General features: G+C 41.2%; 1 protein-coding gene, 1 non-coding gene and 1 pseudogene across 7 annotated transcripts in view; 1 reads left to right on the top strand and 2 right to left on the bottom strand.

The window, feature by feature from the left end:
- The first annotated feature begins 5,307 nt into the window (after positions 1 to 5,307).
- Positions 5,308 to 27,973, top strand: part of SLC4A7 (solute carrier family 4 member 7) — a 93,078-nt gene continuing 70,412 nt past the window's right edge. For 4 of the 6 annotated variants that reach the window (XM_085051151.1, XM_085051148.1, XM_085051149.1 and 1 more), the window contains exon 1: positions 5,309 to 5,556. In XM_085051151.1, the coding sequence (XP_084907277.1) occupies positions 5,509 to 5,556 (48 nt within the window). In that variant the 5' untranslated portion in view covers positions 5,309 to 5,508. Of the gene's footprint in view, positions 5,557 to 27,973 lie in introns of all 6 variants that reach the window. The other 2 variants (XM_085051145.1, XM_085051144.1) reach the window with 1 other exon arrangement.
- On the bottom strand, positions 24,588 to 25,897 carry LOC146441181 (large ribosomal subunit protein uL15 pseudogene; annotated as a pseudogene).
- TRNAG-GCC (transfer RNA glycine (anticodon GCC)) lies at positions 25,295 to 25,365 on the bottom strand. Its single transcript has one exon. It is a non-coding gene; the product is annotated as a tRNA-Gly (tRNA).

Below are 27,973 nucleotides of genomic sequence, written 5' to 3'. Positions count from 1 at the left end.
GTCGTTCAAGCTAGTGACTGTAATGATGGTGACATCATCCTTTTGTTTATACTGAAATCTCTTCTGAGCACAGTCACAAAAGAGATAGTTTTAGGAGATTGATTACTCCTCAGCTTTGGAATTTGGTAATTTTGGTACACCTCAAACATGCTGCACTTGTCCTCTAGTCTGCTTTTCTCAGCTTTAGATTATGAACTCATCAGGCCTATGATTATTTCTTCATAAGCATTTAAAAACCACATAGTACACTAAATCTCCTAGAAAGAGATGAGAATAACTTTGATGCTTGACCATATGAATTTACAATAAATATTTAGTCACAATTTTGCATTTAACATTACACCCACAAACTGTGCAGAGGATGAACATTCAGCATTTGTAAATCTTAGTTAAGGATCTGCTAGAATGTGCAGGTTGTTCTTAGTCTTGATTTGATCCTGTTGTTCATGTGCCTTATGAGATTGTCTTCATTTACACAGTTGCTTCAGGTTTTTTGGGTCTTAAAATTATTTTTTTCACACAATCACTCAGACTGTATTCATCACAGAAAATATGACAGCATTTACTTAATGAACAATTTCTAGGTGTTTTAATTGTGCAGACTTAGGATGTATTTATTATTTACTGCACTGGAGTGACATAATTGTTTTTCTTTTTGCCTTTTTACTAACATTCAGGTTTATATAGCTGTTTCTTTCTTAAGCACTGACTTTCATGATAACTTTCACAAGCATGAGATGGGGAATATATCTTTTTGCAGATAGCTAGCTAAACAACGTCAAGTTTCAACTGATCTTCAGTATCCAATTTTAGATACCTCAACTGTTTTTTTTTTAAAACATGCTAAGTATTGTATGACACTTGTCATCAAAATGCAACATCATCTGGCTTTATTTGAAAATGTCTTTGGCTTTTTTTTTCAGTCTGAACCTGGCAAACAGGTACTCAGAGTGTAAAGAATGCACCGTTTAGTTGAGCACATAGGAGAAAGTTTCATTTTTAAAATTATTGTGACATAGAAATTACATTGGCAGTGGTCCTGAGACTCTTCAGTTTTCTCCTATATGCCTCCTAGCACAGAATCTTCCTTCCCTAGACCCTTTTCTTTGCCTTTAAGAGCATTAGGTCAGAACGCCTCTTTCTCCTTTTGCAGCTCTCGTTTGCATGTTTGTTTCCTCACTCCTTCTTCCCGTCACACCCCATTTAACATCTGATACTTACCTTTCTGATCCCCAAGAAATCAGCATCTTTCTCCCCAGGCTTACCCCACTTCTTTGCTTGGAGCCAGTCTTCTCAAACTACCCAGGTGTTTCTCTTGCCTGTCTCCTTCTGTACCTGGGATTGTCTGCACTAGTATTTGTGTCTTTTTGCCCTTACTCCTTTTGTTTGACTTTTGTTCCTTCTATTTAAATGTTCTTTGTCCTAGTTTAGTTATAGGAACTGGTTGTTTGCATACTGCTTCCCTCTCCTCCTCACACTATTTCTTGAATTTGTTTGCTTCTGCCAGCATCAGATGTGCCAATGAGAAAGAATGGCCAGGCCCCTTATCTTCTCCTCTGAGCTCCTCCTTTTCTTTTTGCATTGATGGCTCCTCAATCTGTCCTACCCATGAAAATTATTTCTGCTTTGTCTGGAAAGAAAAGGTTACAAGGACTATGGAATACTTACTCCTAGCATTTTACTCCTTCACCATTCTTAGGGGTGCTACTGCTGCTAAAATAATCTCCTCTTTTGATTACCTGCACTGGGTACTCCACACCATTAAAGCTGACAATGTTTTCATTAGTCGTATTGTGTCAGCCTGTAGGTGCAGCCAGTATTAATAAATAAAAATCTTAAGAATCTACTTTGGTAGAGTTAATGGCTGTTTCAGTTATCCCATCAAATGTCACCTTTTCATTCTGTTTGTAAGGTCTGTGGTAACTTCCTGTCAGAGGTCCTACTTTCCAGAGCAGCTGATGACTGGAGTGGATCTGATGCTGGTGTCAGGCTGGGTGGAAGGTGCTTTTATCAGCCTCTAACTTCCTTTCTTTGAGCTCTTAAGTGTCTGGTAGTTGGCAAGAAATTAAACAGCAGGAGAATAAAGTGTAAAGCTGACTCTGATGGCACTGCCCTAATGAGACAGGAGACAGAAAATTTCCTAGTCAGAGATCCGTCTTATCCAACAATTTCTCTCTCTTCATTCTATGTCCAAGAATGTGTTTGGGGAGGGGGTAGGCCACTCTTAGTGGACCAGGTACAGTAAAGATACTGATGGTCCACTTCTTCAGTGCCACACAAGCCCTACCCATCTCCTTTCATACATCAGCTGGTGTGTCAGTGACAGTTGCACTTATATTCATATGCACAAAGCTGGCCTGCTGCTATTTTGATAATGACTTCTAGGAGGTTTGGTAGGTTTTGAATGTTTTGAAGCTCTGGTCAACTTGTTGTGAACAGTGACATCACTTCCTTTTCACTCAGGCAGCATGGGGAAGCTAGGCTTGCCTTTTCTGCTATAGTTATACAAATGGTGACTAGATGGAATGCACTGAGCAAACAAGTTTTTCAGCTCAGCAAATGACTGTGTGTTCACCTGGAGATGTTGTTCTCAGTAGAGTGCCAAAGGAAGTAAGGCGAATGAATGCTAGGCCCTACTGCCCTACTGAACTGCCCCTTGATTTGTCCATTGGGCGTTCTCTGATGGTAGTGGAAAAACACGCTAGAGCATCTTGTCAGACATCCCTCCTCAGAGATCAAGGGGAAAGGAGCATCCTTTTATGACAAAACCTAACTGGCATTCATGTCAGTAGGCTCCTTTTTGATGGACCAAACATTTTTCTCACTCTTAACCCTTCATCTGCTGTCCCCTGAGGATCCTCACTAAATACTGTAGTTCACTGCACATTATGGGAAGCCCTGTTTTAGATATTACTGTTCTCTGGGCTGAGTCCTCAGAGAATGGAGAAGTTCTGTGCTTGTGAAGATGGGTTGTATTCATCCCAATTTCAGTGGAGAACCACTGCAATCTGCCTCCCAAGACACATTTAGCACCAGTTATGTAGGACCTGAAGTTATAATCCATCCCTATTATACCCATGCTCTTCTGTACAAGACCATTTTCAGTGGTTTCTCTGGGCTGAAACTCTGCCAGTAGTGTTCCTGGAAGAGGAAAGAATAGAATAGGTCACAGTTATACTGTAGGTGTATCAAGGCCCTTTATTTCAAGGTTATTATTTTTGTGGTGGTTGTGCACAGGGCTTTATTATCCATTAAAACTCATCTGAGACCTGACTGGGTCTTTGATTGAAGAATGTGTTAAGACTGCTCCCTGTTCAATCAGTTCCACACAGTTTGCTGTACTTCATCTCCTCAGTACAACTAGGCAGGTATAGCCTACACTAATGATGCATTCCTCTAAGTGCAGGTTTTAGTGACCTGGTGTAGGCCCATGCCAAACCTTTCATTTGAAAGCTTCCTCCAGATTTTACCCATCAGGAGCTCTGTCCAGGATTGCTAGGACTGCATCTGTGCCCAGTGCCATCCAACGGTGTGTGTACCTGCTATTCCCTACAGGGCATTTGCTTCTGTTCAGAGAAATTGTGAACGAATTTAATTTGCAGACTGATCTGGCTCTGCCAGCACCTTTCCTGAAAAGCATAGAGAGGGTTACTGATCGCCAATCAGCTTTTCCTGCCCAGGCATAGGCTAAGATCTGGAGCCTTTCACACTCCTGTGGCCAGCCTCCAAAGCAAGCGGGTCTCTGAGGCTGTGCTGAGCCTCCTGCTGGTAGGCAGTGCCAGAGGCCTGCTTTGCCTCCACAGCCAGGTTTATATTTTTGTCCGTGGGCTCTGCAGAGCCTCCTTTTATAGTGTTCTTAGTCCAGCATGGTATTTGTTGATGCACACATTCCTTTCATTTGCTGTTTCCAAAACTGCTGGTAAGACCAGAAGCTCTTCTGTCTAGATTTGAGAGGGCTAGTTTGAGACCCAGTCCAGTTTGATGCCCTTGCCTTGATTTGTCTTGACTGTGCTGTATCTGCGTCAGTCAGCCTGCCTTCACTTTTACACTGCATCTCCTGTGGTCTGGGTCTGATCCTGAGAGCTCTGTGCCTCTCATCAAATGACTTTAGACTTCTTGCTGCTTTCAGAAGTCAGGCTGGGACTGGCCCTCTCAAAATGATGTCGCTGCTGTTTTCTTCCTGACACTTCCCAGCCATTCAGTGTTCAGACACTGTATGTAACAAATAAACAAAAATAAACACAAAGCATCCCAAAAGTGATCCAGGGAACTGGCTGTATTGCACGTGTTATGGAGCTGTGTGGCTTCTCTGCCCTGCTGGTGCCCATCAATTCCTTGTGTTTGTTAGAGATTCAGTGACAGCTCTGTCCAGAAGCAAATACAGACTCTTTTCCTCAGGCCAGGCAGGGTGTCAGAGTGGAAAAAGGAGCCACACATAATTCCCCCTAAAGTGTAGTGGGTATAGTTAGAAGGAGAAGCCCGAGGGCAGTGTGAGCGTGTAGGCAAGAACAGGAAGCATGAAGCAATGCTTCGAACACCTGCTGTATGTGAATGTTCAATCCCATCAGCGCAAGGTGTTTCACAACTGAGTGAGCCTAAGGAGGGTGTCATTTTTACGGAGGCAGACAAGGCAAAGTTATCTCTACTAGACAAGTGTTAACAGCTGTTTCTTTCTAAAAACTTTCACTGGAGCAAAGCATTACAGGGGCAGCCAAAACTACAACCTTGACACTGCTCCCTCCCACCCCCCCGGCCTTTTGAATAAAGGATTGTTGGACTACTTATGCAAGGACAAATAACATTATTTTTGGAAATGACTGAATTATTTTCGTTATTTTTTTTCCAAAAGCAAAAAAAGAAAAAAAAAAAAAAAAATCAGCCTGAGGCAGACACCTGGCATGGAAAATTTCAGCTTGAGTGGCAAAAGCCTGGCAGAAGTTACCGGCAAGTGCGAAGGGTGTAAAAAAAAAAAAAAAAAGAAAGAAAATAAGAAAAAAAAGAAAAGGAAAGAAAGGCAAGCGTCAAGCAGCCGTAGTCACAGGCAGCGCTAGGAGCTCGCTGCCCTCCCGGGCGGGGGGCGCCGCTCCCGGCGGGAGCTGGTCCCGTGTGTCCGGCGGGCTCCCGGCAGCGGCGCGGGGAGCCGGGCCCGCCACGCGGCTCCGCGTGAGACCGCCCGCGCCTCCCCCGCGCCCCGCGCCCCGCGCCGCTCCGGCCCAGCCGCCGGCGGGCGGGCGGGCAGGGGCGGAGCCGGGGCCGCGCTGCGCTGCCGCCCATTGGCCCGGCCGGCGGCACGGGGCGGGGGCAGCGGGCGCGCCGCCGAGGCGGTCCGGGCTCAGCCCCGGCGCGGCGGAGCAGTCGCGGCCGCCCCGTCCCGAGGGCACCGGCGCCGCCCGCCTCCGCCAGGCAGCTCAGCCCCCGCGTCCGGTTCCAGCTCGCCGTTCGCTTGCCGCTCCGTGCCCTCGTCTTTCCCTCTCGCTCCGTCTCCCGGGCGATCTCGGCGGCGCCGCGATGGAAGAGGAGCGGGCGGGCGAGCAGATGAGACCGTTGCTCACCACGGTAACGGGGGGTGCGGTGGGGGGCGCACAAAGGGGCCGCCGGGCAGCGCTGCCCCGCGTCGTGCCGGGGGCCGTCCCGCTGCTCTCCTGCCGGGGCCGGGGGACGCGGCGGGGCTCCAGCCGTGGCTCCCCAGCCCTGGGCGGCGGGACCCTCTGGCCCGGGGGTCCCGGTCCCTCTCGCCCGGTGTGCCCGCGTGCCGGCCGCGTGCGCGCCGCCGTATCCTCCCCCGCCATCCCCGGGGGGCGGCGGCGGGGCCGGAGCCTTTTGTTCGGCCGCCGGCTCCGTGTGCTCGGCGGCCGCGGCTGCCCCGTGCACCCCCCCGTTCCTTTGTGAGAGCCCCGCGGGGCTTGTGCCGGCGGCGGTGGGCGGCGCGGCCGCCCCTGGCCTCGCCTTTCTCCCTGCCCCGCTGGCTGACGAGTTCCTGGGCGAGGGAGAAGTGCGCACACATGGCAAGCGGCGAGCTTCCCCTTGTCCTCGTGTTGCACGGCGGCGGGGTCGGGTCGGGTGGTGGGCACGCTTCCCCGGCGGGTTTCTAGTCCTGGGGAGTGGGAGTGTTGGTGGGGTGGAGATGAGTAAAACTACTGAGCTTGGGTTGGTTTTCTTCTCGGGCCGGGTGGCTCAGTGAAGCAGGCATGTGTTGCCTTCCTGTGCCGCTGAAAAATACATGTGGTTCAACGCTTGTAATTTCCCCTCCCTTCAGATGACTCAAGGTCTGGATTTTGTTAATGAGCCTCTGAGCTCTTACTCTGATGTTCTCCTTCAGGGCCCTTTCCAAAAAGGTGTTGCACAGGGATTTGTCTTCAGAGCCTGAAGAGGAGGGATATGTAGTTTGTCATACAAAGAGTGCTGTGATGGACAGAGAAATTACACTGAAAACACATGAGTTTTCATCGTCTTTCCGTTACCCTTCAAGGAGAGACTTGAGTCATATTTGATAAAATTGGCAGTCTAATGTAGTGCTCGCTTCCTGTGACATCAGTATGTTCAGAGTGTTTTTCCTTTGTTATAACAGAAGTGTTGATAACTTAGTGGTTCAAAGGGCCATGAATTTTGCAAATATTGCAATCTTCATATGTTGACTTGAGAAGCTGATGTTTGTGCTCACCTTTAAAGGTTTTGCAGATGTGTTCTAGACCATTTCTCCACCTTGTCACTGCCACAAAAAAGGCATATTCGCAATTCCTGTTAACTTGTTTAAGGTAAATTCTGTGTAAGAGCAGAGTTCTTGATAGGTTTAGTTCACGTTAAAACCATCTTGCTCTTCTGTATGAGGTATCGTCTTCTTAGCTGTCAGGAGAATACTCCCGCATAGTAAAGAGATGCTAGGTTGAGTGGAGAGACTTGCAAAAACTTTGCCCTTCAAGTGTGGGGTTGCAGTGGAAGATGGTAATGATTACCCTCAGGTGAATCCCAATGAAAAGAGTATTGCAGATGTCATGAAAGTCAGTGTGCCCTGAGCACATTTGTCAGGTCTGGGAGCAGTCATTAAGTTTCTGTTGCAAAAGAAATTAATTTTTTTGGGAGGAACTCCTGCTGTATTATTGCATGGTCATTTTTGATGAAGGCGTTTTGAACAGAGGTGCTCAGTGCAGTGGTCCAGGTTGGTTTCCATGCAACAGCCAACACCTGACCTTGGTGCCAAAGTGTATTTGGGAAGTAATTCCAGCTGAGTTGAAACAGTTAGAAAAGTGAGAGGTCAGAAGAATTGGTAGGAACTAGACAAAAAGGAGTTTCTGGCTTACAGAAAAGGCAGGACATGCTGATGTTTGGGTAATTGCATAGTATAGCAGTATTGGATATGTTGTAGGTTTCATAGACAAGAGGTGTAATTTTATGTACGTAGGAGCTACTTAATCCAAAATGTGAGTATTTTTGACAATAGAACTTGCCTTGTTCTAGCTAATCTTGTGTTTCTTGACAGTACAGGCCGTCTTCCTGCTAGCAAAGCTTGCTGAAACTGCTTACATGTGCATAACTTTCAGAAATAAGCATCTCAGTAAGATGAAAGGACTTTGTGAAAAAGTGCAGATCAAGTCTGAGAACTTCATTGCTGTAGCATAAAAATACAAAATCATAATCCCACAAAGGAGTCTCTAGAATTTCTTCCTTCCTCCAGTGTTGTTTCAGTGTTCATGTAGTATTAGATTAATGAGTTAGTTAATTAATTAATGAGTTAAAATCTGGTGCCTTTCTTATGGAGGAGCACTTTGTCAGTCATAAGCTGCTCCCTCCCCATCCCATTTAGTTAATCAAAATTGCAAAAAATCCTTTAACCTTGCTTGTTTTATGATTTCGGTCCAGAAGGACCTTCCTTACAGAAGGAAAATCAGTAAGTGTTTAGGACTTTGGTATTTTTAGGAACCTAGTTGATGGCAAATATGTGCATGAAAGTTGGAAGGGCGAGGTGAAACAAATGCCTGATAATTATTACAACTAAAGATAATCAGCATCTGGGGTGACTAGAGAACGCAGAGAATACAATAGGGAAAAGATACATAACTGCATAAATCCATGGTTCTTTCATACCTTACATACTGTTCTGATGGGCTGTTCTGCCCATCATCGTAGGAAAGACACATTATTATTGGAAAATGTTCACTGAAGAACAACAAGATATTAATTAGTTCAAAGATGATGAAAGATTCAACAGTCTAGGACTTGTCAGCCTAGTAGAGATGATGGAACAGTGATATGGTAAGGCTCTATAAAAATCCTGTGGAGAAAGTAGGTGAGCATGGAAGGGGAGGCACACAGTCAAATCTGACTTAGGTGCTAAATTCAGAACAAACAGATGAAGGTGATTACACACTCAGTGTAGGGGTTCACAGATACATTTGCTATACAATGTATACAATGTGGACTTAAGGGGAGGTTGTAGAAGCAGTGGAAGACAGATACATTGAGGTTAGTAAATGGATGAGCAACAGCCTCAGGAAGTCTGAGTTGAAAACAGCTGGAGGTTGTGAGTGTGAGGAGGAGGAGTTGTATGCTTGTCTTGTTTTTCCTCTTCCCTCAACTGCTACTTATGGTAATTCTTGTTGGGTTTTTTTTTAATAGGAGTGGGTCGTTGTAGTTTGTTTTCGGTACGGTGGTGAGTTTGACAGTTACAGTTATGATATTAAAAGTGCTTGATATTGCATACAAGTGATCTTAGTTCTAGCTTTTGTCATTATAGTGGTGTTCATTACCACATAGTTTGGTGGCCTTCTTTGCAACAGCTGTAAGTAGCATTTAAAGGAATGTGTGTTGCAGTTATGTCTCAGATGTTTTGCAGGTGATATTTTCAAAATACTTTATTTAAAAGTAGATGGAAACTTTTTTCCATTAGTATTTGATACTACTTCATATGTATCAAAATGTTCACAAGGTTGTAGACCATGCAGTAGAGTTAAGTACTGGGTTTGTTTGTGTCTTCCTTCAATTAAACACATCTGTTTTTATCATTAATTCTACTGTAGATGATAGAACTGAAAGTGGCTCTGTTGGAGAAGGGCACATTTCCAAGGATCTCCTTCTGGCTTTCCTAATCAAACCAGTAAAGTACTGTGGTCTGCCTTATCTTACTGAAGAGGGCATTAGTGTCACAGTGCTTTTTCTGAAGTGGCTATGTGGTTGGCTACAGCCTTTTTATTTTAACAGCTGTGCATGCACATTATTAGGTGGGCTACAGTCACTGTCCTATGCTGTCATCTTTTTTAACATGGGGCTTCTGTGATGCTAAGCCGAATGACAGGTCTCTGAAGAGCATTATGCTGATGCATATTATTTTTTTCTCCTACTAATGTAGTAAGCTTGAGCTGGTGTTTTCCCTTTATGGCTGGACAAGGGTAACTGAGGGTATGTTTGTACTGCATAATTGAGGACTGTGCAGGAAACTCTCCTCCCCCACAAGTTGTGGCATCTGGCTGAACAAATGCTCTGCACAAGTTAAAGGAATACAGTTATAGTTGTGTGGCAGTGCTCTAGCTAAATAGCCCTGATCAGAGAAAAATGTACTGGCTTGACAGCCTTGTAGACTTGAAACTATGACTTTGGAGAGACAAGCTGCTTTTCTGTGTTGTGCTGTTTGGGTACGGCGCGTACCTCGCACAGCTTGCACCATGTAGTGGCCTCTGTAAGCTGTTAAGTGTATGTCTGGCAGTCTTTCTGAGTTCTTGAAAAGTTACCATGGCTGTCAAAAACTTGTTGTGTTATTTGAGAACATTCATTACACTTCATTGTAGTAGTTCTATTTGCTGTCCAGAATAAGCTGGGGGTGTATCAACTTGAGTAGTTGTTGGTTTATATCCATGTCATTTGTCTGCTTCTGCAGGTGACTTTTGACATGTCACCAAATTTGTTGTGGGCCTTTGCATATTGATGCACCTTTACAGAAAGATATCTGTTGCACAGGACATTTAGTGGCCCTGAAGCAGTCGTAGTACTTAGTAAATAGAACTGCTCTAGAACTAGTGGTAGATAAAACAAGCAGAGTATAACTCTGAGTATACTCAAACTTAACTAGAGAAGGTCTCTAAAGAATACTGTCATGCTTTTGGTATAACACCTTCTGAAATGATAAAGTTTTGGGACACATCAGATTTTTTGCTAAAATGAAGATAGGTGTCCAGCTAATGTTTTGAAATAGTGATATGAATAGTGAAGTTCAAGGGGGTGTTTTGTACATAAGGACACAGAGATGAGCACCAAGATAACCCTGCAGAAAATGTCTGAATGGTAAAATGAGAATTTTGATTCTTTTACAGATGATCTTACGATGTTATTAAACATTTGCATTCCTAAATTTACATTTGCAAAATTACCAGTAGGTGAAAGTATATTATTTAAAAGAAAAAAGACCAGCATGTGTTTAAAATGTCCCAAATCTACCTTGCCAGCTTATCTCAACAGTTATTAGAAGGGATTTTCTGTCTGAGAGTCCTGTGGTAGTTGGTGTGGGGTGCCCTCAGAGTTCCGTGTTTCACTGGGAATTAAATTCTCTGCACTAGAGAGTGTGTCATAACTTAGAAAATGTACATTTTAACCAGTAGATGGAGCCATTTTAGTTATATATCAGTGTGCGTATTTACCTAAGTTTGGAAAACTTTGTTTCTTAAAGTGTTTTCAGTCATTTTGTCTTTAGAGGATGGCTTACAGTTTTTTAATAATTTCTTTACCTACAGAGGTAAATGTTTTATTCTTCCAATAACAGTGTCAGGACTGTACAGCAGGAAGTTTATTCCATTTTCATAAATGTGGAGAAAAAAGTGAATGCATGTTCTTTTTGGAAAATGCAGTTGTCTCTGTAAATTGTCCAGTGTCACATGAGTAGAGCTATAGCCTTTGTATACCTTGTGTTGTCTGAAGTAACTTTTCGGAGTATTGATCCAGAGTGATGTTACCTAGTAGTCTGGATGCTCTTGTGACTTCTGCCCAGGAAAGGCTGTTAGCTCAAAGTTTTTTGAGGTTTTTGAGACTTTGTTTTTCCTCTTCCAGTCCCTTAAACTAAAATAACTCAAAGCTGTGTAATGAAATGGTTGTCCTGTTTGGGTATACTGGCACCAGTTGTCTTATTTCAGCCATGCTGGAGTGCTTCATAACCTTGAAATACCCCTGGCTTATTATTTCTAGCAAGTCCCATTTTAGCAGAAGCATTCCCAGTGCTGTACTCATTGTATTATCTTGTATCTTCCTTCAACATCCTCTTTTCTAAAAGTTCATTTTTGGAGTTTGACTCTGCCCCTGCATTATATCCTTAATAATGTACCACCTAGACCTTCCCTTTCCCCCACTCTTCTGTCTTCTGCTCTGAAGATGATTTTAGATTAACACAATGCCAACTTGAAGAGTAGGACCTTATTCAAATCTTCATTTGAACTCTCAGTGTATGATACTTTGTAAGGTATAGGTGAGTCATCTTCTTTCCCAGAATCCTAGTGTGAGAGATTGTGAGATTTCTTGTGGCTCAGGGTTTTTGTTTCTGTTGTTGGTTGTTTGTTTGGGTTTTTTTCCTTACTCAAACTAATTGGAAGTTTAAATTTTCTACAATCGATACGAAATGAGTACTGATATTTTTCATGAGATGTAGTTGTGCTGTAAGGCATCTAGACTTACTTTCTTGGCAGTAGTGCTAAAATAGTATCCTGAAATACCAGAATATTTTTAAACTTAAAAACAGACTTGAAGGTTTTTTTAAACTTAAGTAGATGCTTCCGGATTGGACGCCTGTTGTCAAACTGTTGCCCCAGTTTAACAGAATGTCTGGAGTCTGCTTCCAAACAAACTGGAGCTTCCTGTGAATGAGGCATGTGGGTGGAAGCTGTGGAGAGGAAGTGGGAATTACAGAGAAGCATCCCCTGTATGTTGGAATTGTGCTGTTTGACCTACTCTGCCCTCTGCTACTGTTGCATTTACAGTGCAGCTATAGTAGTGAGGATCTGGTAGCTGAGGTCTGCTTTCAGATGGGGTGAACTGAGGACTCATTAAAACCTCACTTTTTTTTAGTCATTACATTTTTAGTATTTGAGGCATGTGTGTATTAAGCGTGTGTATATGGAAATAATGTCTTGAAAGACTACGCTTCCCTAAAATGTAAAGTGAAGATTTATTTTTTCCCTTACTCATTTTTGCACTAGGATGATTCCTCTTCATTTTCCATGACTAATGTCTACTAAATGTGTGCTGGCAGTGTCTTGACTGGGATCTATTTTGGGATGAAGAAAAAGGCAGCTAAGTTATTGTGAATAATAGGTTATGGCAGGGGTAATGATACCAGTAATTCCTTGCTAGAAAAAGTTAAGGATTTGTTTCCACAGAAAGTGCTGTCTGTGAACACGCTGATTGTTTCACTAGCATATTTTAATCAGAAGACTAGAGAATCTCTAATCAGCCTGCTTTGCATGCATATCTTTGTTACCAAAGAACAGAAAGAGGCTCAAACAAACCTGTTCATAGAGGTGTTGTAATAGAATCTTGTTTGGTGTCCATTTCTCAACTCTGATTGCTTCTCACTACAAAAATTGTGTTGCTGTGAAGAGATTCAAGCTGCTGTGTTCTCAATCTCAAAAATCATGCTAAGTGGAAGCATGTGTGATTTCTTTTAGACAGGGTTATGAGTAAGCCTGAGTACAGCTAGTAAATCACATTTATTGCTAACTGATCAGATTTCAAGTTTGCATTTAGAAGCCCTAATTCTTCAGATTTTCTCTTGTATTTTTAAGTAAAGAATAGCTAGCAGATGCTGGTGTGAATAGCACCTTGTACAAAGATTTATTTTCTGTTATGTAACTTCACTTTTGGATAAAAAATTTAAAATGTGTTTTCTCCCATTTGTAGTGCCCTTCACATCCCTTATTACTTTGAACCACAGCAGAGCTCTGGCTTATCTAACTCCACCTCTTCACAGTTAGATAATATCTGTATATTCCTCCCACTCCTGCTTTCACCTTTCATGTATTCTGTTTTGCATTTGAGCTCAGCCACAGGTTCCTTTTTCTTTCACACGGGTCCATTGTCAGGTCTACTTGAATTCCTGCATGCAGGAATGGTTCCTGTTGTGCTTTGAGGATGTTGTCCTTGAAGATCAGCCAGTACTCACAGGCTTTGCCTTCACACTCCATTGTCGTCTTCGGGGAGATTCTGCCAAGCAGATCCCTGGACAAGGTGAAATCCTGAAGTGCCATGTTGTAACTGTGTACTGGGTTGTGCACTGTGTACTGTAGTATTTGTCTTTCTCCTTCTCTCAGGATTTTAAATTCCATGATTTCATGATTGCTGCAGCCAAGGCTGCTCTTGGCTTTCACATCTCCATCTGCTTCTTCCTTGTTTGTGAGCAACAGGTCCAGCAGAGCATATGTACTAGTTGGGCCATTGATGACTTGCACTGAGAAGTAATTTTCAACAAACTCAAGAAAGTCCTGGAGTGCTTGTATTTGGCTATACCCTACCAGCAGATACTAGTGGTTTTAGGCCCCAATGTGTCTGCAATCACGTGGCTTCCTTCAGCATTCAGATGAAGGCTTTTTCTACGGCCCCTTCTTGATCAGGAGGTCTGTAGCAGGCACCTAGTACAAAGTTGTCCATGTTGGACTGTTCCCCGATCCTTACCTGTAGGGTCTTCAATGCCTTGTCACTCATTCTTAGCAAAGCAGGGTGTGTTGCAGCCAGCTCTTTGCATAGATTGAAACCCATGTTCCTTACCTTTCCAGGCTGTTTTTTCTGAAGATCCTCTGTCCTTCCATTGTAGCACCTCAGCCATGAGAGCTATCCCACCATCACTTTCTGATTCCCATTAGGTTGTAGCTCTGCAATGGTGCATAGACTAAGTCCTGTTACTTCCCATGCTGTGTACAAGCACTTGAGGTAGAGTCACTAATGAGGGAAATATATGAGCCTTCTGACTTGTGTTCCCATGTCTTCCCTTCTCAGTGTGACAAACTTTCTCCACCATGCCTAGTTTAAAGTCATACTCACAGGCTTATTTGTGCCTGTGAGTATGACAAAGATACTCTTGCCACACTTTGTCAGATGGATCTTTCTTCCTGGAAGAGGTTTCTGTGGTCATAGCATAAAAGCTCTGCTAATGACTATATACTGAACCTGTGGATGCATCTACTCTGCCCTAAGCCTTTTGCTTCTCGCTGGAGAGACTGAGAAACCGCATAGGCTTCCTTGCCCACAGTGCTCAGTAGTCACTTTTGATTTGCTCTGTAGTTGCCTTTTGGAAGTGTTACTGGTGTCCGTATGGATGAGCAGGAAAGTCCTGTAGTTTGAAGATTGCATGAGTCTCAGTCATTTTAAAATGTACAGCAGACCTCCCAGGACCTTCTGCTTATCTTATCTTTCCTATTATGCTATGTGTTCATCCCCTCCTGCAGCTCTTTCACCTGGCCTGCTCAGCACCTCAGAGATAGCACACCTCCCATAGGTGAGGGAAGCCACTGTGATTGACAGCAGTGATCCAGGGAGGAGCAGCGGGGCTTCCTGCAGGCCAACATCTGGATGGTGACATCCTCCCTGTGCAGATCTTGGAGCTGGGATCTCTGATGTGCAAGGGACTGTTCCTTTGGCTGGTGTTGGAGACTTCACCTTGTAACATGTTGCACAAACTTCAAGGGTGTTTCAGGGGCCCTTTGTAGCTTTGGCTGTGACATCTGTTGGCTGAGCCCTGGTAGATCGATGTGCTGCACCCAGGTTTATGTAGTGTGACTATTACACTCTACCATCCAGTTCTGTTCTCAATAAAGATTTAAAACACATATGTTCATGTGAATGTTTTGGTCTACCTGCAGTTGGTTTTTGATAGGCTTATCACATCAATATTACTTTAACCACTTCAGTACTGTAAACTTGTAATGACTGCTATTCCTTCAAGACAGATATTCATTAACAATAATTATTAAAGTTTTTAGTTGGCTGGTGCTGTTGTGTGGGCCAGTGTTGCATAACTTCTTGGCTTCTCAGCTTGGAGGGACCAAACAACAGATTTTCATGTTTGTGTTTTGCCAGTTCATTTGCCTGTAATAGTAGATATCTTTTTCCCTTACCTGGAAATAATAACAGCATTTAATAAATACCTCATTATGTAGAGCAGAGACAGTTCTACCATGTTGGAGATGCTTCCATTTTTGAAAAACCTAAATTTTTTTTCCTTTTTGTTTGTGATGTCTGTAAACACCATTTGTTGTAGTTGGAAATACTGTGGCTTTAGTCTATGTTCTAGGAATTTCTTCATCTCTGTCTCTTTTATAGAGGGATTTTGACTGAATAATGCTACTGGTGCTTAATAGGGTGAAACAAAACTAGAGGATCTTCTTTTCTAGTTGCTCCCCAGAAATAATGTTTAAAAGAAGGTATGCTCTGGGTTCTGTTACTAACTCATGAAGTCAAAGGACTGATTGCAAGCTCTTGATTTAGCCTTTGAAGCAATAAGGTAGGATTATTTAGACTACTGCGAGATTTATTGCTATTTTGTTTCTGTTAGAGAAAAAAAGCTGTTGGAAACATTGTATTTAAACTTACTGCTCGTTTTAGGCTAGCGATTTTTGGATTTTTTCCTTTGGCTTGTATAGCACTATTGTGAGGATATACTAGTATGTAAGCACATGCATTTCTTTAACGTGTCAGACATATTTCCAGACAGACTTTGTGTACGAAAAAGGAAATGAGAAACTTCTTAGTGAATAGCCACATTTGGTGTTCCTGTTAGTGGTGAATTCTTCATTTTGTTTGTCAAATGACTGCACCCTACCAGCCATGAATTTTAAAACAGTTTATATAAAAACAAACAGATAGCATCTGATGATTGTTATGACTCATTTAAGGAAGTGATAAAACCCACGAGTAGCAGAGATCCTTTCCTTTTTCAGCGTGTTTTTTTTTTTTTTATTAACTTTGCTGCGCTTGCGTGCAATTGAGAGATATCCAACAGGAAATTAATAAAGCAGATACACCTATAATTAATATATGCTTGAATTGCAGATAGGTAATGATAGCATGGAGAGGCATGCTTCAGCTTATACGTTAAGTTTATAAAACCACTTTCTAATTTTCGATTGTAAATATGAGCAATTTGGTTACAGCTATTCTAACTCATTTTTGTGGAATTCCTTGAGTTTTTCAAACTGATGATATATGTCTGTCTGAAAAGGAAGAAGAACCTTTTCTTTTGCTTGTTGGCATCAGTGTTGCCATCCATTACCTGCCTTAATAGCTGTTGCTATATAAAATGCTGGCAATTGTTTTACTTGTTTTTTAGGGACATAACCAAAGGGGTTTTTACAGCATATTTTGTAGTTAATTCACTGGATTGACTTTGATTGCTTTTACTGAAGTATGTAAATGTACATGATTCTTTGTGTTGTAAGAATAAATGTTCTTTGGCCTTGTTCTTATACACAGATGCTTGAGGTGCAGCTTCAGCTGAAGATCAGTATATTGAGAAGCTGAGAATATTTTTTGTGAAAGTCAGTGGAATGAACATTTATTTGTAAACTAAGTAAAATTACAAATTTGAGCCTTTAGAGCAGGTCACACCAAAAAATGTTAAAAAATCTGATCACCAGGAAAGAGAATAAATTAAATAGGGATATGATGCTGACTTTTTTTTTAATGTAACAGCTGTGCACCAAATGATTTTATTTGACATAAGAAACCTTATTTGTTGAACAATATTTTGTTTGTGATTAAATGTACTTAAGTTAGTCCATTTATAGACACAAATTCCAGTTCTTTATGACTTTTGCATAGTGCAGATGGGTTTGGTAGGTAGCCTTTTGGCTTGTCGTTCAGGAAGAAGATGGCCATATTCTGTTGAGTGAAACCAATGGTGTTAGTCTGAGGCTTCAATTCTTGAGCATGAGAAAGTTGCCTTTGCTATGAAGATATAAAGGAAGAGCAAAATATATACAGGGATCTGAGAACATTTGATATGCTCAAGGTCAAAGAATATACATTCTGCTTGTATTCTGTGCTTTGCATTTGAAAAGCCAGGAAAAGAAAAAAGTTCAGTGTGCTTTTCTCATTGGTTGTGGGGCCAACTTACTGTAAGCTGTTTGGTAGATGTGATTTTAGCTCGTCCTAATACCGAAATGACTTGAAATACGCTGCTTTGTTAAATAAGATAATGAATTTCCTCTCTGTCACATTCAGTGATTTGTTGTATGACTGGATATTTACTGTATTTGCATTTATGGTAGCCCAGGCTGGGTGTCCGATGATTATAAACTTCCAGATGCTGGAGCCAAAGTAAAGGCGAGCATTTGCATGTAAGAACAGTTGTTCTCAAGGTTTACTTCCTAGTCCTATAAATCAACTGTATAGCTGTGTTTCTTTAGGGTAGGGATGGGGGAGTAGGTCTCACTTGGAAAACTATGTTGGTGGTTGATGCATTAATAAATAATTAACTTCAGCTTTTTGACAAAAAGAGTATTTTGTATTTGGCTGTTCTTGGAAGAAATGTGAAGGGCTTGATGGTCATTGTTTAGATAATAACTTCAAACAGCTAAGGTTGTACTCTTGTCACTCTAAGACATTGCTGCAGAATACTCCTGAGTTGAAATTGCCGCTGGTGCATATTCTGAGTAAATTCACAGGTGTCCACTACTAGGTGCTGGGGGAGGTTGTAGCCAGAAAGTGAACTTGGTGGCAGTGAAAGCACCAGGGACCCAGGAAAGTGTCTATCTGTTTTCAGAAATGGCTTCAAGAGAATGGTGCCAGTATTTCCAAACATAGTTTTAAGATTGTTTTAGAGGCTGCAGAGGTGACAAGAGCTGGGGAGAGGCATGGGCAGTGGCAGCTATTGTAACTGTTGAGAGTCCAAGGGGGCTGTGTCTGGGGAGCTGAGTACTTATGGAAGTGACAGAAGGGGAATCTATGTTTGTATGCATGCTTGTTTCTGGAGATATAGGTGTAAAACATGCTTGAATTTCTAGTGAAGAGTAAAGAATACATACCTCCAAGATGGCATCTTTGCCTCTGTCTTGTGGCTTGCATTACTGCTGTAGTCAAGCTCAGAGGATAAATTGTAAGTAAGTCTGTAAATAATTTTATGTATTGTGGCCACTTTGATATGGAGAACATGTTTCCTCCTTCAGTTGTCCTATGGTATAAAACAGGCTCTTGGGTGAAGATAAAAAAAAATTTCCTTCCCGTCTTGAGGGTTGCTAAAAAAAAATCCAAGTACCATGAATGTATACAATATGTTATACAATTTAATGAAAACTGAACAATGGCTCTTTGTTGGTGAACAGATTGTTTGTGTGTATGTGTGTATTTATCTTTAAGGTGTACTAAATTTAAATGGAAGAAGTTATGTATTATTAGAGGAAAGAATGGACATGACCTTAATTTGGAGAACTTGTCTCCTGTACAGCTCTATATTAAAATACTTTTGTCTTGCACAAATCCAGTATGTCACTTACAGATCCTTAATAAGCATTTTCAAGTCCAGTAGTGTTATTCCTGAAGTGAAGTATGAGATAGAAAGGGGGAGAATAATCTGTGAGCTGCTTTCAATGTCTTCTTTCTTACTTAGGAATCATTAAGATAAGGTGATGGTCAAGAAAGTGGCTTACTGTGAGGGGTTAAATGGGGCAAAGCAGAGTTTGGTGGTGTCCTTATGTAGGTTCTCTGGTCAAGATAATTCTTAAGAATTCCTTGGAGAATTCACGTGTGACGGCAAGCAAGAGAGACAAGTTTTCAGCATCTTAACAAGGCTGTATTTCTCCCTTTCACCATTTATTGTGGTTTATTATTTGGTATCCAGTGCTTTTCATGGTTAGAATGAGGTTTGCCTGACTTCTATCCTTAACCTCATCTGTGTATGATCGGTCAAAGGTTGGTCTCTATACTTGGAAGCCTTTTCCAACTTAATTGATTCTATATTGACAGATGTCCTCAAAGGAACTGGATTGTCACTGAGTGCTGTATTCAGTGTGAGAAGTGAGTCTCTATTCCTGTGATGTGGAAGGATTCCCATAGGATGTTTCCTATTAAAAAATGTGCTTTGTGACTGAAAAATGGATGTGCTTACTCCACATACCTGCAAGATTGACAGTGACTTACAATGCAGCATGGAGAGAAGTTCTCTTGGTGGCTGTAGACCAGTGCTCCTCTGTTAGTAAGAGGCATTTGCATCTCAGCACTATTCCTGTGTTTCATATACTGCTTCATGTATAACTGAAAACTGAGTTCTTTTTAAGTAGTATAACATTGCCCTTCCTCGTGTTACTGTGTTCTATCTCTCAACTTTGGCATGAGTTGCTAAGTTCCAGGTGAAGTGTGTTCTAGGCAGAGACCCATAGCAGCTTTCCAGTGTATTAATTCTAGGCAGATAGTAATAAAAGCTGAAACGTAAATGGTGTCTTGGATGCAACTGTATTCTTTTGTTGGTTCTCTCTGCCATGTGCTGTTCCTATTACTGAAGAAAGTGCTTCTAAACCCCCTAGGCTCTGAGAAGAAAGCTTTGTTAGATGTACCAGAAATTGAAGAACCTCTAAATATAATCCTGTTTTTTATTTGTTATGCATAGTGATAATGCTCTGAAAAGATCATCAACAGTGATCTCCTAATTTTGTACCACCAGTGGGGACAAAAAGTTTCAAAACAAGTTTTGTGCTTTGTACTCTATATGATAAGGTCAATAATGCTATATCAATCCAAATAATAGAAAATCCAAACCTGAAAACTGTTGGTTACAAGTGAAGCAGCAAGACTCTAAATGAGCCCATGTCAAAGAAGCAGAGCTCTTGGTGCAGTTGACCAATGGAACTCGTAGATGAGGAAGCTGATTTCGTTAAGTGAACTCTACTAGTTATGTTAATGTGTTAAACCTACTCGTAGCAGGTAGTTTGACAGAAGTCTTATTAATGAGAACAATGGTTTATATCAAAGTTTTTCAGAGGCTAGATGTAATGAAACAGCCAGAATTACTTGGTTTAAACTGGATAATTAGATGTGATCCTGTCATGGTATTCAAAGACCCCACTTGAGTGCAATCAAGTTTTCTTTTCATCCTAGAAAGTGCTATAGCGTGCAACTACAGCACAATAGAGGAGCCAAGGATTGAGCAATTTGTCTTCCTTGGCAGCTGAGGGCTAAGTGAGGTTTCTGGTTTTAAATACTTACTGGTGACTTTTGTTGTGTGTGTCTCTGCTCGTGTAATAGAGAATGCCTGTAATTCAAGGCCTGCTCATGATGTGTTTGTAAAGAAGTGGTGCCTGATTGTCAAGACAATGTAGCGTGGGTGAGTTATGTTCATGGTTTCTTAGATCATGTATTAGTAATACTCTGTTGGAATGGCTCCTTCAGTGGCTTCCTAATTTACAATAGTTAGAATTTTCCTCTGTGGTTTCATAAATTTCCAACAAAAGCAGCTTAAGCAGAGGAATTTTTTTGTGTGAGTTGTGATTTCATTGCTGTTTGTTCATAAAATCTTGGTGAAGAGGTTAGTGTTTGAAAAACTGTATTTGAGTCGATGCTTCAGAGTTAATACAAAATACTAAGGATGTTCCTCTTCAGCACTGTAAACACTGACGTCTCTCCTTTAGGATCATAGAAATCATAGTCTCATTTAGGTTGGAAAAGACCCTTAAGATCTTGGAGTCCAACTGTAAATGTTTGTGCCTTTATTAATATGCATTGACAGTTCTATTGGTAACATTAGTAAAAATGACCAGTCAAGTTAGTTTGCAACACCTGGAAAATACATGAGTGGTTAACTGAAAGAATATGGGAGATTTTGGGAAAGCTTATTTATTGAATGTAATACTGCTTTAAAGTATCAATAAGTATATAGAGGTAAGAAAATTACTATTAAAAGAAAATGGGTAATTTTAGGAAACCCTTAGTGAACGCTCTTCCATCACCCTCTTCTTCCATCCTCCTTTTAAAGAGTTAGGCTATGAATGTTGCTAGTGACATCTCTCAAAACTGCATGCCTATTTTCGTCTCCTAATGCTTCCTAGTTCTTTTAGAGCTTTTAGATATGTGGGGTTATCTTGCATATTCAAATTAATACCCAGGGTAGAAGTAAAGCCTGCTGATGCACTGGTTCCAAAAGTCTGACTTGTGGTATAGTTCCCTGTTGTGTGATGTGCTTGGGGTGACACTGTGTAGGAGAGCAGGCATGTTGATGAATGTGTGTAAGGTGCTAATAACATTGTATCACGTGTTACCAAAAATCCAAAAGTTACATAATGGAAAGAGCCAAAAGTAGAAACAACCTTCAAATACATGAAGTTTTCTTCAGGTTGCTTTGTTTCATTTCCTAAACAGTAAGTGGAAATAAACATTGCAGTCTTTTCAACTGCTTTTTGTTTAAGATACTTGGCTTGGTATTTGAGTATGCAGCTTCGTAATTTTCTTCGATCAAAAAGACTCGAACTGCAAGAATGGAGAGAATGATGGATCTTCTCTGTGCTACTGTACAACAGCTTCCTGTCTGGGGCTGTCAGAATGCCATGCTTTTTTTTCCCAATGTATGACTGCATTTCAAATGTGTAAGCATTATAACCTCAGTTGTCTGAAAAAAGTTCTCTTCCGTTGTGTATCTAAATCACTTGTTCATGACTGAAAATTTACAGTTAATGGTGAGATCAGAGTGTGCAAGACATTTTTGAAGTGCACTGCTTTCAGGTTCCCCCTAGTGTCCTGGTATGGATGTGGTAATTCTAAAGTGAACTACAGTTTTCGTATAATGGGAGGGCTTCCTTTTATCCCAGTTGTTCTGTCCCAGTGAGAAAATGGCATCTTACCCTTTCTTTGAGCTCCTGTCAGTGTACCTGGACCTCAGACAGCATAAAAAGCTTTTAGTAGACTGTTGGCCTCGTTATAAGTATTTTAAAATAACCATTTATTTGTCTTGTGCTTGAATAATTTTGCTTTATATGCTTTAAAAAACCCCCACAAAATAATGTTTGTGCCAGTGTTGATTTTGATAATCAACAATGAAACTGCTTCAAATTGAAAAGACAGGTCCTTTTGGAAACCTCAGTTTTTGAGGAAGTCTGTAAAAGGTTGTTAAAATCAGATATGAAATTATTGCTTCCAGTTAAATGAACTATGTCTCAGAAGAAAGCTCTGAAATTGATGTTAAGATAGCCAAAAGCTATGATGTTGTGCTGTCCCAACTATCGAAGTGTATTCAAATGCCAATAAAAGGTACCATTTTCTGCCAAGGTTAAATGTCTTATTCTCATTCAGATATGATCTCATTTGATTCAAATTAAACTGCCATAGAAGCCAGTTTGATTCTGTTTGTTTTATACAGAGGAGATTTTTACGATGTGCTGTTGGTGATACTTTTCCAGCCTGCCTGTAGACAGTTGGTTTTCTTCTGTAGAGGCAGTCCTGTGAAGAAATGTGAGAAAAAACCCAAAGGATTTGGTGGATAGGTTGATTTCTTTGTGTGTGCCCAGACTTAGGTGAAGTAAGACTGGAAAAAGGGAAGAATATGCCTATAACTTGCATATGATCTAGAGAAATGAGAAACTTCATCATTAGAAACGTGGGCAATTGCCTAGAGGCCATGTATGTTCAAATTTTTCCTATATAAATATTTCTTTATATGGAGTAGGTGAGAAAGTTTCAATAAAGCTTCTCTTAACTGTTGTTTCTCATGTATCTCATATTTATTTTTTCAAATTCTCTTCTATGTGAGTTTGAGGTGGAGCAGTCCTTTGGAATCATGGAATGATGAAAGCTGGATTTGATTGCCAAAAACCATCATGTAAAGATGTTCTTCCCTCCCAGAAGAACCCAGTTGAACATTTAAAGTTGAATTAATGCATGTGTAATTAAGATATCTGATTGCAAAAATTTATTTGATACCATAACACATCCCCAGGGCTGTAAGCTGTGTTGTTCATATTTTATATGCCATAGTAAAAGGAAGTATTAGATTCTGTGTAGATGGCTTCTCTACAAATTTGGTACTATTGAAAAGAAATACTTCTTCTGGACACTTGGTTTCTAAATAATGAGAAACATAATGCAATTTTTTTTATTTTCTTCTCCTTGTTTGATATGTGTAGAAAATTCACTTGGCTGCTAGACACAGTTGCCATTGTCTAGAATAACTCTTGCATTTTTTTCAGCATTTAAAAATTCCCTGCTAGCTGTGAAATCCTGAATTAAAAGTGTTAAAATTCTTTTAGCCACTGGGTGTAGCATACTTGATTCATATTGCTGGAAGGTCTTTTACTTAGATCCCCAGTCTGGATGATGTATTTTATGTATTTGTCTTAATGTGAGGTTTACTGTGTGTTTGACTTGGTATTTTATTTTTAATCTGTTAATGGTATCAATTGTGTTTGTAAGGACATCTTAAAGCTGTTGAATCTCTTTTCAAGTTCAGGCAGAGAGTGCAGGAGGAGACTTTGTGTCTGGGGCTAAGACTTTAATTTATTGATGCTAGCTTTTGAGTTCCTAGGGCTGGTCAGAATTGCTATGGTTGCATCTCAAGGAGCATGGCTGGTGTAAGTTTTTTACTCTGCAAGTTCAAACTTGCCTTACAAGACAATCATGGCAGCAGAAATTTCATGGATAAACTTTATGGAAGTCTAGATAATTGTCTGTCTCCCAGAAGTCAGTGTGAAAGCCAGAAGCCTGCCTAAGTTCTTAATTGTGCATACTCCAATTTTGCTTAATATTGGTCTTTCCTTGAACATGGCAGTGTTAAGGTGCGTGGAAATGTGCTTTGTGTCTTTATTAGAAAGACAGAACTTCTCTTGTTTATTTTAAAATAGTGAAAAGTGTCTTTTCAGAGAGCACCCTTGTTAATAGGTCTTGGCTGGTTAGAGCTCCCGTGCAAGACATGTTAATGCTCTCTGAAGCTTGAGAACAAGTGTTAGACAAATGAGGAGCATTTGATTTGCCTGCCATGTATTGGATGCTGTCAACTTTTCTTACTAAGTAGCCCCTCGAGTCATAAATTTATAGTAGGAGTCCTACAGCAGTAATTTTTTCTCTTCACAGGGGACACGTGTGTCTTTCTTAAAAGTACTTTCTTAAAAGTGTTATAGATTGTCTTTTATGTGGTTATTGACAAAACAAAAAACTAATAAAAAACCCGTTATCAGTAGTTGTCCTTGAGACAAGGGATGAAGTGGCTACAAAAGAGGTAGGGGTTTTTTTTTTGCTAATTTTAGATCTCTGTTTCAGTTTCCCTTTGCATTTTGTCAACTGAACGTTCCTGTAAAATAGGTACCATGTACGATGGCATACATCAATCAGTTGTGTCAGAATCAACACCTTACTTTTAAACTGACTTCTCCCAGGACCTGCTAGTCAGACATAGTGAAAGCATTACCCTTCTTAAAACATCAGAAAATCAGCTACCTGCTTTTTTAAAACAAGAACTAAAGAAGCTCGTCTGTATAGCTTTACAAAATATTAGGCATTGCAAATAGGAAACAGAAGTGGATGCCCTTTTAAATGACACTTTAGTGACCCTTCTGAAGGACTTCGGAAGGACTCCTAGAGATTTCAAGTTCTGACAGTTTTTTTGTCTGGCAATGTCTTTATTTTAGACTTCTAAAATACTCTGTTGTGCTTTAGAACTGCAAGAGGAAAATGGAAGAAATTTTGGCAAGAAAGTACATGTCCTAAAATATGGCTTCATGGTAAGGGTGAGCTGTACTAACTAGTTCCTGATCTCTTAAAAGGAAATGTCATTCCCACAATGTCCTGTCTCCATTCTCATAAGCCAATTCAACTTCTGAAGCAGTCAACCCAAACAAAACCTTAAAAACCAGCCTACAATCTGAAACAAGACTTGGCCATTTAGTTTTCTGAAATTAATATTGAGTTACATGTTTATTCTGTAGTCAGAATCATTGAATCAAAAAATGGTCTGGGTTGGAAGGCACAGTCTTGTAGTTCCAGCTACAAGAACTAGTAGTGGTGAGGGACATTTTCAACTAGACAAGGTTGCTCAGAGCTTCATCCAACCTGGCCTTAAGCACTCTCATGGATAGGGCAGCCACAACTTCTCTGGGCAGCTCTCAAGTGCCTCACCACCAGACAGTAAAGAATTTCTTCCTGATATCTAATGTGAGCGAGCTTTCTTTCTATTTGAAGTGCAAGAGCTTTTCCTTCAGGGAAGGGTGCTCCATCCCTCTAATTATCTTGGTGGCCTCCTCCGGACTTGTTCCAGCAGGTCCATGTCTTCCCTGTGCTGGGAACCCCAGAGCTGGATGCTGCAGTCCAGGTGGAGTCTCACTGAGTGGAGTTATGGAATTGCCTCTCTAAAAGTACCGACTGCATTGGCCGGGAATCGAACCCGGGCCTCCCGCGTGGCAGGCGAGAATTCTACCACTGAACCACCAATGCTGGTGCTTACTTTATTTGTTTTCAGCTCATTTTATTCGTTGTCTTTATGTGTAAAAAAAAAAACAAAAGCATAAACAAAAAACTTTCATTCCACAAACACAGGCATCACCACCACCACCTTTGATTTTTTTTTTCCCCTCTACCCTTCTACTGAAGAACTTTGCTTCCACAATTAAAAGTTCCTTGGGCAGCTTCCCCTTGCCTAGGACTTTGTAGTAGCCTCAGTGAATAATATCAACGAGTGGGGGCAGTCCTGCCTCATTTTTCATGTAATTGAGTCTTTTCTGTTCACTTTAAGGGTCCACAGTTTCCAAATTAACAGTAGCACAGATTTTTTTTGGCTTCTTTTAAAGTGATACTGTGTCATGCCTACTTTTCTGAAACAACTAGAGTCCAAGTTGTCCAAGTTGGTCCTGTAATGATGTGTACCACCATCATTACCATGTCCTGAAGGAAGTTTGGTGTTTTTGCCCACGTGGCTGTGGCTAATGTGCCTCCTCAGCTTGTGGGTGTCCCTTGGTCTGGAAGACATCTTGTCAGTGAGCACAGGGGCAGGGAAAGAGCCTGGTGCTTGTGAGAGTGAGGAAAGGCAAGGGGGGCAGAAGTCGGAAAGCATCAGATCTAATGTAAGGCAAGGATGTTGCATTGTCAAAACATTATGAAAAGAATGGAAGGTGATGTGACTGGTACCTCACCATTTCTCCAAGCTGAGATGTGAAGGTACAGCAGTGCATATGTGGCTCTGCTATAGCCTGAGTCAGAGTTTGCTAGAGTTGCCCCATGGTCCTGCTCTACCTCCTCTGGGCTCACCAGCATCCCCTGCCTGTGCCTCACTGGTGCTGAGTGGCATCCGAGGTGAAGTGGCAAAATACTGTTGGTGCAATTTTATTGCTAGATTAGTTCCCTGATCTGGTATGTTGCTGGTTCTCATTATGGCCAGCACTGCACAAAACAGGAATTGCAGCTTTCTGGTACTGTCTGCCTTATTAACAAAATACGTGGGGTTGCTAAAACTTTTTTGGTCGCTGTGAATTTATCACGCTAGAGGCTTGCTAATACACTGGTGGCTGGTTGACATTCAGCATGTAACAGCAGTAATAATCTGACTGGCATTCATGATACAAGGATTTCAGATACCTTGAAGTTCCTGAGCATAACTTTGGAGATGTGAGTTGTAGACTTTTGGTTTTATTTTGTTGGGTTTTGTCTCGTGTTGTTTGTGGTTTTGTTTGTTTTTGTTCAGGGTTTTAAAAATTATTTTTTTAAAATAATCTTCAGATGACAGCACCTGAATCCTCTATGTTACAGCACTTTCCTAAAAATTTATTATGAAAAGCTGCTGTAGTTCAGATTGCAGGAGCAGGTCATAAGCAGACTGTACTTCCATTCTGCCTGCCTTCTTATTAAAAAGAAATGTTGTGGGCCAGCAGAGCACCGATTCCTCCTGCTGGATCGGTTGCCTGCTATTGATGTTGGAAACGTTTCCTCACCCTCCCACTGTAACTTACTGAGTTTTGATTTGTATTTAGTAATTTTGTTCACTGTAAGTAAATGTGTTGTCAGTAAGTTATCATACAGGTACTTGGTTTGACTGGGATACAGATATATGAACAGAGAACTTGAGACACAGGGAAAGCTGGAGTTAAGCCTTGAATTCATGTGGATTGGTGAGATTCAGTCTTTCACTTTTCTGTGGAAAGACATATGGTGAATAATCATTCAAAATCACACCACTCATTGAAAGACTTGTTTTATTTATTAGCTGCTGGCAGTTGGTGGTCTTGTCAAGGAGTTGTTCTGTTTGGGTGTAGTTTGGTTTGGTTGTATTTGAACAGTTTGTCTAACTGCATAATTGGATGATTTGACCTTCTTTATTTTTTCTACTTTCTTTGATCTGCTGTCAGGGAAGGGCCTTTTTGTGCAAGCACTTTAAATAATGTCAATAAAAACAAGATTAGATTATCTGTCCCTTATTACGCCGCTTCATATCTGGACTCATCAGCTGTTCACAATGGTGCCATCTATTCTAGGGAATTAATATAGAGGATGAGGGTTTAATGTTTGGACATTGACCTGTTGGAGTGGGTCCAGAGGAGGCCACCAAATTGATCAGAGGCATGGAGCATATCCCCTATGAGGAAAGGCTGAGAGACTTTGGATTGTTCAGCCTGGGGAAAAGAAGGCTTTGGAGGGACCAAATTGTGGCACTCTAGTACCTGAAAGGAACCCACAGGAAAGGTGGGACAAGGCTATTTAAAAGCAGATGTAGTGACAGGACAAGGGGAAATTCTATTTCAAATAGAAAGAGAGTAGGTTCAGATTAGATGTTAGGGAAAGCTTTTTATAGTGAGAGTGGTGAGGCACTGGAATGGGTTGCCCAGAGAAATTGTGGATGCCTCATTCCTGGAAGTGTTCAAGGCCGGGTTGAAGCTCTGAGCAGTCTGGTCTAGTGAAACGTGTCTCTGCCCACAGCAGGGAAGTTGGAACTTCAAGGTCCTCTTCCAGCCCGAACCACTCTATGAATCAGAATATTTGTACAAGTGGTTATAGAGCAGTTAAACATACGGCTTTGGTTAGGTGGCCTTAATAGTATTGAAACAGCCCTGGT

The sequence above is a fragment of the Lichenostomus cassidix genome, chromosome 2 (assembly GCF_008360975.1).
Source record: "Lichenostomus cassidix isolate B80296 chromosome 2, HeHo_3.0, whole genome shotgun sequence".
NCBI classification, from domain to species: Eukaryota; Metazoa; Chordata; class Aves; order Passeriformes; family Meliphagidae; genus Lichenostomus; species Lichenostomus cassidix.
This window is presented reverse-complemented; position numbering and strand designations above follow the sequence as displayed.